General features: G+C 37.7%; 1 protein-coding gene across 2 annotated transcripts in view; it reads right to left on the reverse strand.

The window, feature by feature from the left end:
- Cfap20dc (CFAP20 domain containing) overlaps positions 1-13,365 on the reverse strand; it is a 237,699-nt gene that overhangs the window by 119,493 nt on the left and 104,841 nt on the right. For both annotated transcript variants that reach the window (XM_055599102.1, XM_055599101.1), the window contains exon 7: positions 9,755-9,892. In XM_055599102.1, coding sequence (XP_055455077.1) covers positions 9,755-9,892 — 138 coding nt within the window. The remainder of the gene's footprint in view (positions 1-9,754; positions 9,893-13,365) is intronic.

Consider the following 13,365-nt stretch of genomic DNA (forward strand, 5'->3'; position numbering starts at 1 on the left):
AACAATTTCATCTCAGAATTAAACTTGGTGCCAGGGTCCAGATTTTGGGTTAATTTTTATTTTAGTGTATTGTGTTGCTCTATAGTACATATAAAATATGAACAAAGGTTGACTTTCATATGGCAATGTTATTTTGGACAAGCCATCTGACTTTTTAAAGCCTTATCTTCTCCATTCATAAGACTGGGATAACAATGTATTTAAGCCACAGCATTTTCTTCTAAGATTATATGGAACTAGACATGTTACATAATTCTGTTGTGCCTCAGAGGGAGTTGATGCCTAGTAAAGAGGTTGCTAATATCTTTCCATCTTGAGTAGTATTTACAGCTTACAAAATATATTCACAGTCATTTAGTCCTTTCTTCATGTAGTCTTCAGTAGTGACCAGGTGGCTAGCTTGGTTGGCATTGAGTGAGACAAGGAGTAAGATGCAACACTACCTCATCCAATGGGCTTGTAGTCTCATGGGGGAGATGGATGTTAAAGCAAGAAATTAATAAACAATTCAATTATAGATTATGATTATAGAAAGGATTGTGAAGGAAAAGTATAAAGAGTTCTGACTGAGCTCAACAGGGGTTGGTGTCTAACCTTTGGGTCAAGGGAATTCTACTGAGACCAAAAGGGTGATGGATGCAACAGACACCTTATACAGTTCTCAGTCCTCCTCTATGAGTGATGATCTTACATCATGCCCACAGCAGAATAAACTAAGCTAAGCCCTCAGTCTGAGTGGGGGCTCAAAACTCAAGTTTTTATTCATTTGCCTTAAAAAAATGACACAATGCTGCCCTCATTTAAAGTGGGTCAGGAGGGCATCTTAAGATATTCTTCCTATATTCAATATTTGTATTCTATGTAATTTTATAAAGTCATCTAGCTAAAAACATATTATTATCTCAAAAGTGGGTGATTAATGATTGTATTGATAAGTACGAAAACTTCATGAATATTATAGTCCAATGCATGTCAAGGGGATTAATGAGTTCTATGAAGAACTTAGCAGCTAACATATGACTGTAATGTCCCGTTTCAAAGGAAGGAGAGTTGGGAGGAGATGGAAGAAGGACACACTGAGCTGGCTTTAGTGCCTGATGAGTAAGGCATTACACAAGTACCTGGGCTATGTGAGGTAACTGGCTAATTTGAGAGTCTATGCTTGGTGCACAACATCTAATCAAATGCTGTTTGTAGACTGTTAGAGAACTATCAGTCTACAAGCCATGGAAGTATGATAAAAAGAAAAGCAGATGGGTAAATGCCTCAAGCAGGAAAGGCCCTGGGAGATTACAATATATCTTCAAATTTTACAAATAATTAAAAACATTGCATAGTCTTATTAATAAGAGTTTATGATACTTTTGAAAGGCAATAAAATAATATTAACAACAGCAACTAGATTGTATCTTTCTGTGTTGAACTGGAGTGGGTTTTATACAGTTTGCGTGTGAAGTTGGGCCAGTTCAGCAAGATACAAGGCAGTGAACAACACATTTTCCACAAGGTCTTGATTTATTGAAAAGCACAAATTAGCCTACTTTTTGTTCCTTATGCGGAATGAGGAAAAATAAAACTAATTTTAAGAGAAATAGTTTTGTTTTGAGAAAGCTTTCTATTCTGAGTAAGGAGCACAGTTTGTATGGTCCAGGATTTAGTTTAGAAATAGGGCATCTCCCCATAAATCTGGCAGGCTTCTGGGAAATAGTCTTCAAATACTAAGGGGAGATTGGGAAGTAGGTAGCAGTGAAGACGCATCTCCACAGCCAGACTTCTGCTCAGGTTAGCTCTACCACTCACTAACGTTTCATCTGTGACAGGCTCAGTTTCCTCATCCATAAGATGGTGATTTTGACTGTGCTGCCACAATAAGACTGAGTGAGAATTAAGTGGGATAGCCTTGGAACACAGTGACAGCTCACTGAATGTTAGTTTTGGTTATGACTGGGATGGATTGCTGGTAAATATCCCGTGTTCAAATCACCTGGTTAGCATTGTTTTATTCATTCTTTTGATCATGCAGTCAACAGGTGTTTCTTGTGCTTCTGGTAAGTATTAAGCATGAAGACACTAAGGACTAAGTTAGGTGTTAGGGAATACAACCATAAACAGGGTTCCTATAGTGTCCCCCCAACATCTGTCTGTCTCTGTCTTTCTCTCTCCTCTATTTAGTGTGTGTGCGTGCGTGTGCGTGTATAGCTGTGCACATATACTGTGTGCCTATAGAGGTCAGAGAACAACCCATAGGAGTCAGTTCTCTCCCTCTTCCATGAGAAGATCAGGGGACAGAACTCAGGTCATCAGGCCTGGGTAGCAAGCAACCTTACTTCTCGAGCCTTCTTCCTAGTTCAGGATCCCTATACTTTTGAGCGGATAATAAGTCATATAAGCACACAAGAAAACACATTATATATTACATGTATACACATACATATATCAAGGTGATCTAAATGAAATTACCAAATAATGGAGGAGGCAGAGTCCTAAACAGCTATCTCCCTTGTCACCCTATAAAGCTTGCAGTATTGGGGTTGGGTTACAGAAATATGCTCCACATGATCCCAGCCAGCCATAATCCTTTATCTATAATGGTACTTTACCTCAGGAAATGCTAGGACCATTGTGATACAAAGCTTGTGAAAGTAACCAACTAAGAATTGATTTGACTTAACACCCATGAGATAAAACCCATTCCTGACACTTCTTGGGTTACTAAGAATCTGAGACTAGACGGCCCAGGGACCCAGGTCAAAACCAAATAATACTGGTCTAAAAGAAAAAAATGTAATCACTAATTAGTGATTAAATTACTCCCTATGATCTTCTGTTATCATAGTTCAGTGCCTCTTTCAGCTATCAGGAGAAAAGCTTCTGCAGCAGATGGGAACCAACACAGAGACCCACACCCAGACACTATACAGGGAGTCCATGCAATACACAGCTCTAAATGGGATGTCTCCACCACATTCACGGACCCTCAGAGCTCAGGGAATCCTAGGGAAGAGGAGGCAGAAAGAGTGTAAAAGCCAGGGAAGATGGAGGCTACCAAGAAAACAAAGCAATGCTCATATGAACTCAGAGACTAAAACAGCAAACACTGGGCCTGTATCAGGTCTTCTGGATGGATATTATGGCTTTCAGTTTAGTGTTTTTATGTTTTATGTTTGGTGTTTTATAGGACTACTGAGTGTGCAAACAAATGGGTCTCTGATTCTTGTGCCTCCTCTTGGCCTCTTTTTCTTTGTTGGTTTATTTTGTTTACCTTCAGTGTAATAGTTTTGTTTTAACGTTACATTAAAAAAAAGAGAATGAATAAAAATCTAGCCATTAGGATAAAGATTAACAGTTGAACTGTCATTTATACCTGCTGGGAGAGAAAAAAATCAGTTTTCTTCAATGGAATGACATTGGGTACATCAACTACTCCAGGGCAGGCCTCATGTTCAGGGGTAGTTTGCCAATATTAATGGCAAACACATTTGCTTTTTCATGTGTTCTTTTATTTAATTACAGTTTGGTGGGGTATTGTTTGATTGTTTTGCTTTATTTTCCTTTTTGGGTGTGGTGGTTTCATTTTGTTTTGGGTGTTTTATGGTTGCATTGGTTTTTTTCTCTGTTTTTGGAGAAAGAGCTTAAAGTTGGGTTGGTAGGGAATGAAAGAGAATCTGGAAGGACCTGGTGGAGTAAAAGAATATGCTCAAAATATATTTAAATTTAAAAAGTTTAAAATAATAATTATAAAACAATGTAGTTTAAAATTCGCACTGATATGATATAGATAACCATGTATTTCCTTATACTACAAAAGCTTAGCATTTAGATTTTGTAATTTGTCAATAATTTATTTCTTTGTAATTATATCTTAATCAATAACTCTTTCAAGATATTCAACATATATTAACTATTATGTATACTCAACACATATTCTTTTTAGTACAGGATATGCTGTGCAGTTCATGATGGCTCAAATGAGAAGTTCTGATGCCTCAGTCCTGAGTGCTGAGTCTGCAGGGTGTGCTGCCACATCCCACCTTCCATTCTATCTTACCAGTAAAGATAGTAATATTTGGTAGAAAAATATAGTTTAATTTTATGGCAATTTTCAGGATTTTTTAAGGCTTACAAAGTACAGAACCCATAAATGTTCAGTAATTGGTCTAATATAATGGATCAGTAACTCAAATCTTTGATATAATCAGAAAGTTAAACTTCTCTAATGCAATGTGTCTTGAGAAAGAACTCCTCTCCTCCTGCCCCTGTCTGCATTACTTCCTGCTTCCAGAGGCAATCATTTAAGTTTATTTAAATCTTCTGCATCACCATGTTTGTTTGTTTTTTCCATCAGTGGGACTATATAGCAATGACTTTAGGCTTCCATTTTTCACCAACTGACAGAACTCTGAGATCACAGTCCAGACCATCACAGGCAGAGCACACTGCTCTTTGCCATAAAACAGCTTACCAGATGCTTGCTGAACCAGTTCCCAACTGTGCTCAAGTGCTCTAGGTTTTGTTATTAGAAGCAGTGCTGTAATAAATCTCTAAAGGAGAAATGTGCCAAGAATAGATCTCTCTGTTTAGGAGGCCAAGGCAGGAGAGTCTATAAAAGTCAAATTAAAAAGTGTGTGTGTGTGCGCGGAGTAGGGGGCAGAACACCAAGATTGGTGCAAGGATAATTACATGAGTATCAAGTGGATTAAGTACAATTTAATAGTTAATGTTATGTTTGATATTATTAATAATTTCAACATGTTTGCATAAGTCACATAGAAAAATTAAAGTTTGCTCTATGAATGATTTGTGATATGTTTGCTATAAAGGACTTCAGAAGCACTGATTAATATCATTCTCAGAAGTATATATGTGTTTGTCTTTGTGCCTGTGTACACACCTGGAAGTCAGAAGAGGGCATCATGTGACTCCTCTCTCATTCCCTGTTATTCCTGTAAGGCAGGGTCAGTCCCTAGGCTTGTGTCTGCTTGTCTAAGCTGGAAGGCAGCAAGCACTCATGATCACTATCCTTCTGTCTCCATATCCCTCAGGTCTGAGTGACAGGTATGCTCAGAAGGCCTGGCTTTGTTCATGAGTGCTAGGATCTAAACTTTGGGTCTTTCATTTGCACAACCACCAATTCTAACTCTCTAAGCATTTCTAGCTCCTAGTAGCATTTCTAAATTTCTTTCAGACTGAAAAAGGTTCTAATGAAGGAATGTAATCAGTTGTACTGTTTTATTTTATTGAAGATAGGGGAAGAGAATATATACTTTGCATTTAGGTTTAACCAGAATTTAATATGCTTTATGGAGAATCCATTGGAAAAGTACCCAACTCTATTCTAGGAACACAAAGTCAATATGCTCAGGCTAATTTTCTTGGCTTCTGTTATACTGCTTGCTTGTACAAAACCTCCCCCTCAAGCTGCCAAGCAAGATAACAGTATTTAGTTTTGTATTTAAAAGCCCTTGTGCTAAGTGTAGCTTTAAGCTACACTTGGGTCCCGAATACTTAAGTATAGTACTAGCTAGCTGGAATGAAGACTTTCAGTAGGCTATAGATTGTGTCTGACTGGACTTTCATGGGCTCCTGGTAACACAGCAAAGCTTTTCTCCCATTTTTTTAGCCTATTTCTTATTTCAATCATTCATTTCTTTTGAGTGATCAAGGGGTTTTAATTTCATAACATCACAGTTGTCAATGCTTGGTCTTATTCTTTGAGACACTGGTATTTTTTTTTTTTCAGATAGTTCTTGCATATGCCTATTTCTTGAAGTGTTTTCCCATCATATGTTAGTATCTTCATTCAGTTTGAACTGTTTGATATTGAAGGTGAGAGATGGGGCTCTAGAGTCATTCTTCTACATCTGAACATCTAGCTTTCCCTGTGCCATTTGTTGAAAAGGCTGCCGTTTCTCCACTGTATGTTTTGGACATCTTTGTCAAAAATGAAGTGGCTATAGCTGTGTGGGTTTTCTTTGGTCCTATTCTGTTGATCTCCTTTAGTGCCAGTACCATGCTGTTTTTATTATGATGGTTCCATAGTATAACTTAAAATCAGGGATACTGATAACTCCACCATTGGTCTTTTTGCTCAAGATTGCTGTGGTTGTCTGGGGTCTGTTGTACTTTGATAATGAATTTCAGGACTTATTTTTTTCCAGTTAGGAAATTTTCATTGGGATTGCACTGAATCTTCGGACAGGTTTATGGCAATATAGTAATTTTTATAATATTAATTCAACTGACCCATGAGTTATGGGAGGTGTTTTGGCTCTATGACAACATATACTAATTCATTTTTGTTTTAGGTTCTGTTTCTCAGTAGATTTTAGTCTTTGGTTTGAATTTTGCTTCTATAATATGGACTCTAAACAAGAAATATAATATAAATTTCAGCAGTGCCAAAGACAGCTTCCTAATTTATCTCCCCCCTTTTTTCCTTCTGCCTACATCCTTCCTTCTCGCCTTCTCATCCTCCCTCCCTCTTTCTTTTGTGTTTAGATTCATTAATTCTTGAATCTGCAGTTGCAGTAGGAGGTAGGGATGTTAGCTTCCTCTTATTTAAAATAAGTGAAAACCCAGTAAGATAGCTGTTGTGAAAGGTGGGCAATAGGGAAAACTACCTTCCAATTTTTAATTACTGCTTTTGATTTGTGTTCAGTGGGCCACTGTATATCGTCATTAATGCTGAATGCTCCATTTCAATAACCAGACCGTATATTGTCATTAATGCTGAATGCTCCATTTCAATAACCAGACCACATTCTCTGGTTCAATTAAACTGGGGTCCTATTAATGGAAGTAAGATGATCAGATTCCATAGCCCTAAAGTTATTAGCTAATGTGCACTGGGAATTGACAAAGAGAATGGTGGGAATGTGGAGCATTATGGAACCAGCAGCCTCTTAGACACAGGGCTTTAATTAATTCCATTCAATGCTCTTGATTAGGCTATAGAACATTCAATAAAACACTGTCTAAAAGAGTTTTAAAAATCTTAAGGTTTCTTTTTTGGTTGTGAAAATCCACAGGAAGTGGCTACTTCTATAGAGGCTTTACTGGGATCTCTCAATACATGCATTTATGATAAAATTTCAAAATTTACATGAGCACTACACAGCCAATTAGATGAGCACACTGTCATTTTCTCACGCAAATCAAACTTCATTGTGGGAGTTCACTTTTTAGAAAGAGACAGAAACAAATAGTTCAAATAAAGACATCTGCTGGCCTATCCATGATTAAAAAAAGCTGCCCTTGAGCATAACTGAAATATCTTTCAAGTCACACACCTTGTACAGAGAGAAAACATTAATATATTCATTTTTAGTAAGCTTTACAGTCCACATGTATGAAAATCATCTACTGTAATGGATTTGTAAAAGAACCACACAGTACCATGTATGTTCATGTCATTTTGGTTATCATGCATGTGCAATGAGACTAACCTAAGAAGAGCAACCATAAGGAGTTGCAAATGGATATAATTGATATTCACAAAGAAAAATAAATATACTCATTGATTTTCGCAATTAGTAACTTTCTGTATACATGATTCAAACTGAGTTGACTATTATTAATGCATCAAGAGTCTACCTATAGAATTTCCAAACAAACAAACAAACAAACAAACAAACAAACAAACGACAAAATCCAGAAATCTCCCCTGTGATTTATGCTTGAATATAGCTATGAAAATATTTCTGTTTAGTTGTAACGTCGATGTAGCTAGTATTTATTAAATCTTATCAGCTTAAGCATCTCTGAGAGCTGTGAATAAGAATGACAATGATATTGCAAATATATTTGTATTTATTTCAAAGACAGTTCATAAAACATTCAGCTGGAAGGACAGAGGGAAAAGAGACCATTTGTAATCATGTCATGTGATGTGTTGCACAGCTTAGTCATTCCTGTTATTAAAAATTATCATAATACATTCGGTGCAGATACAGTGTTTGTTATTGAAAATACTCTTCCTGCACTGTGGCAAATTTTAAGATTAAACTCCCACCTGAAAGATAGTGGGATTACTTTTATGCTTTTATATGAGTTTCCATGGCTCCTTAACAAACATGGTTTGTATGAAATCTATTTCTCTTGCTATAGCTTATATGGCAAGTATATATATTTAACCTTTGCCTCATTGCTAACAAAAAGCCCTACTCAAAGTTGTTAATTATTAAGTAGGTGAGGTTTGCATCACACACACATACACACACACACACTCTCTCTCTCTTTCTCTCTCTGTTTTTCTGTGAGTTGAGAATGATGCAATCAAGTGTTAACAGTATTGCGTCTATTCATATAATGTTTTCTTTTGTACTAAAAAAAGGACAAATTCTTTGGGGACATGTAACTTCTGGCATATAAATCTGATTGAAATTGATAGAGAAAATACTGGTGGATCTAGAGTTCATGCTTTCAGTTTTCATCACAAACTTGTACATTTTTTGTGTTCTTATGTGACTATTCCTGTTATCAGAGAAGCCACAAATCCTGGCACTTTGCCCTACGGCTGCTCAGTGCCACTGCTGTGTACCAGCCCAGGTCCTGTCACTCTGCACCCTTGTCATTTTTTATCTGAAAACTGCACTTTCATCTCAGTTACTCTCTTTTGTCTCACAGCTCACCTAGTTTCAAAATTCACCTGGAACCCTGATGTTAAAGTCAGCTTCTAAAACATATTGCCTCTTTACCTGAGGAATGAGAGACACTCCCATCGTATGGTTCTAACAGAGTGTTTGACCACTCAAGTCATTCATTTGAAAAACGAGCCAATAATTTGCTATATCCTTGCTCTTACTCAGTCTTCAGTCCTGACAGACTTCCATAAGTCTCTTATTAATTCATTATAAATAATATATAAATATGCATATAATACTTTCAGGTTCTATGTCTATGATCTGTCACTATGACTATTCTTTAGCTTTCTTTGAGTTAGCTCCCTGTATCTACGTGCTACTTGAATCACATGACCTCCCCAGGCTGAGTAATTTATTCAATGTTGGCCACACATAGCAATCACTAGAGGAGGTTAAAAACAAAACAAAGCAGACTAGCCAAATTAACCAAGAGTGTCTGTGGGGGTTGTGCAGACATCAGAAACACATTTTGTGCTGTTAAATGTTGTAATTTAAAATGTTCTAGGAGTCCAAACATCTAGGGATTTTGGCTTATATGGGGTTTGATATGAAGGTATTTCACTGATTTGGTCAATCAGTGTGAGTTCTGTACAGCAGTAGAAAACGGAAGCCTTACAGTATTTTGTTTAGCTCACAGTGTGTTTTAAAAATTTTTTGAGACTATTTAAAAATGAATAATACATATTCAGGAAGAGCAACACTAGCCACAACTGAACCGTGGTTTCCTTTTGAACTTTCAATTGGCTGCAGAACTGTCACTTTCTACAGCTTCTTCACAGAGAACAGCATTGCTTGCCTTTTATTGTAGTACTTGAATAAAGCTGCATTTCAGTAGAGGAATAAGCACTCTACAGAAAAGCATTGCTTCATGTCTCTCCTACCATCTCCATTCCCTAAGCAAATCACAGTGCTGAAGTAGGAAAGGGCCTATATAGGCCAAATGTCCACATGCTAAGTTCTTCCTGTTAGTTGTCTGCCTGGGGCTGGCAGTGATCGGAGCTAGCAGACCCTGGCCCCCTGTATTGACGGTACTGTGGAAGAGCGAGGCATAGGGAGACACCTTTGTGGGGGAGGAGCACACGGATGATGCTTACAGGAGCCTCAGTGCATACCTGATTCTGCTGATCTCAGAGGATGACCTCCAAATTGTATTTCAGTTTGGCGGAGTTTTGTCATGTTTAACAGCTGTGTGACATGAGGAACATCTGCTGAGAGTTGACAGCTTCGTGGAATAATATCTGTGGGTTCATCTGTCGAAAAGGGAATACCACATACCGTTTGAAATGAAGAGCACCCAGGCCCCACATAGAAGCCATTTCTGTCAACTGAGCAAGCTCTGTAAGGAAACCAAGTAAAGCAAAACAGTTTAGAGTGCAACTCTGCACACCTTACTCAAAGTTTCAGCCTTGATGTCTGTACAGTGAGCATGGCACTTCTGGATAAGAGAAAAATTAGAAATGGCCTGTGTGATCTATGGAGAACAGCCCCAACCAGACATGATTATGAATGAAAGAGCCAAAGAGCATTAGAAACCATGAACAATAGCAGAAAAGTGTGGAAAAACAAAGTCAGGTCATTCAGAGAAAAAACAAATTCGCTGAGGTGAGAGCTACAAAATCCTCTGCACAGCTGTCAGGAGTGGCCATTAAAGTATGCTGACTTAACATGGATGCATGAAGATGGTGGGCCAGGAGAGGATTAAGCAGCCTGCAGAGAAGAAGCCAGATCCCCTGCTGAGGATGGAGAGAAGCCTAGAGTAGTGATGGCTGTGAAGACTGCTGCACAAGTGTTGCATGGGACCTTGAGGAGGGAACAGAGGAGGAGAAGAGGGAGGGCAGGATTGGAAGGGGACACGGGAGGCAGCTACAGCTGGGATACAAAGTGAATAAATTGTAATAATAATAATAAACTCCTGGTAAAATGCATTTGAGGTTGCTCTGTGAGACAAGTTTCCAGGCAGGCCCACGCCAGCTTAATATAGACAGTCAAGTCTTTGGCTCTCTGCCCTGCAACAATAGTAACTTCTGATTTTATCTTTTATTACCTTTTTAAAAAAGACTTACCTTTATTTTGTGTGCACGGCTGTATTGCCTGCATGTATGTCTGTGTACCACATGTATGCTACACCTATGGAGGCTCAAAGTGGGTGCTGGATCCTTCACATTGGAGGTATTAATGCTTTGAACTATCACGTGGGTGCTGGAAATTGAAGTCTGGGTTTCTGAAAGAACAGCCAGCCAGTGCTTTTAATTGCAGGCCCATCTCTCCAGCTCCTATTGACACTTTTCTGTACTTCACATGTTTAGCTGTTTTGTTTTAGCTTGTATTTCACCCAAACAGGCTTTCATGACTCTCCTTACTTGTTTTAAAGTTTATATGTAACATTTTTTATTGTTTCTCATAGCTACAATCCATATGTTCTCCCTCTTATTCATACATCACTCTTTCCTATTCACTCCCACTTTTTTCTAGACAGTGTTTTTCTGTGTGGCCTTGCATGCTCTGGAACTCACACTATAGATGACACTGGCCTCAAACTCAGGGATCTGCTTGTCTCTACTTCTCAAGTGCAGGTGAAGGCATGTGCCGCCACCTGGCTCCTTCCCTTTTTAAATTGCCTTTAGTTCTAACAGTCCATAAACTAAACATAAATGAAACCACCCCCACACATAATCTACATTTTCCCCAATATCAATCATTGTGCCTCTATCTCTGGAGGACATATACATACCAACACATGTACAACACACACACACACACACACACACACACACCACAACAGACATGAGAAAGCAAGCCACTAAAACACCCTTCAAACTTACAGTTTCCCAAGAAACCCAAGATAATGAGATAACTGAAGTACCAGACAAAGATTTCAGCATCCTACTTTTCAAAAGGATCAGTAATTCATATAGGATACTAAACAGCAGACAAATGAAATAAGAAAATTCAGGATCCAGATAAGGAAGTCAGTAAAGTAGATAAAATAGCCATTTGGAACAAAAATTCAAAAAACCTGAGTTAAAATTCATCATGGAATTACAAGTTCTTAAACATAACCAATAGCAATGTTAAACATGAAAGGCCAATCAAACAAACAACAACAACAACAAAAAAAACCAGCAAAAATTATCATGAGAAAAAACTAAGTAGAATAAAGAATATCAGAACAAGGCTGAGGCAGCAACACATCCTAACATAGAAAACTTTACAAAACATTACAAAATAGAACATCAAATAATCTTCCAAGAACTTTTGGAATATATTCAAGACACCAAACCTAAGAATCCATGGGGAAGGAGCCAACACAAAAATCTAACCTAGCCACTTAAATGACAGCAGAAAATTCCCAAAACCCAAGAGAGAAACAGATATCCACACATTTGTAACCTTAATGTGAGGTAAGGCCTCAAAAGTGAATGCAAAGGACGATATCCTAAGTTGTAAGGAAAATGTCAAGTCAACTATAAAGAAAATGTACCCGTGTAACATCGAATTTCTCATAAGCAACTCTAAAAGCCAAAGAAGCATTTAATGATACATTTTAAACCCTGAGAGTAAATAATTGTTAACAAACACTGTTATATCCAGCAAAATTATCTTTTAAAATTGACAGAGAAATATGTATATTGCAAGCCTGGCACATGCTAAGGCAATTGAGGAACCCCAAGCCAGCACTACAGAAAGTACTTAAAAGAAGATTTTACACAGAGAAGGAAGAAAAATAGTCTTAATCGTGAGCTTCTGGGAAGAATAAATTTCATGATGAATAGATCAACAAAGGAGGTAAGAAGAGATCTGAGATGTCTAACAAAGTAATTTCGTAAGAGGAACAGGAAGAAAGTAAGGAAGGTACAACAATCCCGCCAATCCAAAAAGGAAACAACTCCTCCTGATAGTAACCTTAAATGGAAATAGGACCCATTCACCATTTATAAGATGTAGATGAGAAAACTGAACTAAAAAACAAGATCTTACTATTTGTTGTTTCTATGAGCCATGTACCACTGGCAAAATGACTGACTTAGTTAGGATTTTTATTGCTATGATGAAACACAATGAACAAAAAGCAAGTTGAGGAGGAAAGCTTTCATTTGGCTTATACTTCCATATACCACTGAAGGCCCTCAGGACAGGAACTCAAACAGGGCAGGAACCTGGAGGGAGGAGCTGATGTAGAAGCCACGGAGGGGTGCTGCTTACATGGCTTGCTTAGTCTGCTTTCTTATAAAACCCAGTGCAATTACCCACAGTGGGCTGGGCCCTTCCATACAAATCACTGATTATGAAGACGTTTCTACAAGCTTGCCCATAGCTGGATCTTATGGGGTCTCCCTCTTCTTTGATAACTCTAGCATATATAAAGTTGACCTGAGACTAGCTAGAATAAAAAAGTCAAAGCATGGGAGTTAGGCTCTCAAGCAAGTAAATATAAGCCAATAAGCTTGAATAGCTATTTTAATATCTGGTAAAGCAGATTTCAAACCAATAGGAAGAAGAGATAAAAAAGGTCACTAAACTTAATAAAAAAAAAGAAATGTAATAATTACAAATATACATGCATTGAATTTTGGGGCTCCTAATTTCATAAATGAAATACTGATGGTGGATAAGGTCACACAGGTCCTGAAATAGTAACTATGTGACCAGGTAGCTTCAGTAACCCTTTCCCATCTTTACATATGTCATCAACAAAGAAACTTCAGTTCACTAGATTTAACAG

This window comes from Psammomys obesus, unplaced genomic scaffold (genome assembly GCF_907164565.1).
Source record: "Psammomys obesus unplaced genomic scaffold, mPsaObe1.curated_primary_1811, whole genome shotgun sequence".
Classification (NCBI taxonomy): domain Eukaryota; kingdom Metazoa; phylum Chordata; class Mammalia; order Rodentia; family Muridae; genus Psammomys; species Psammomys obesus.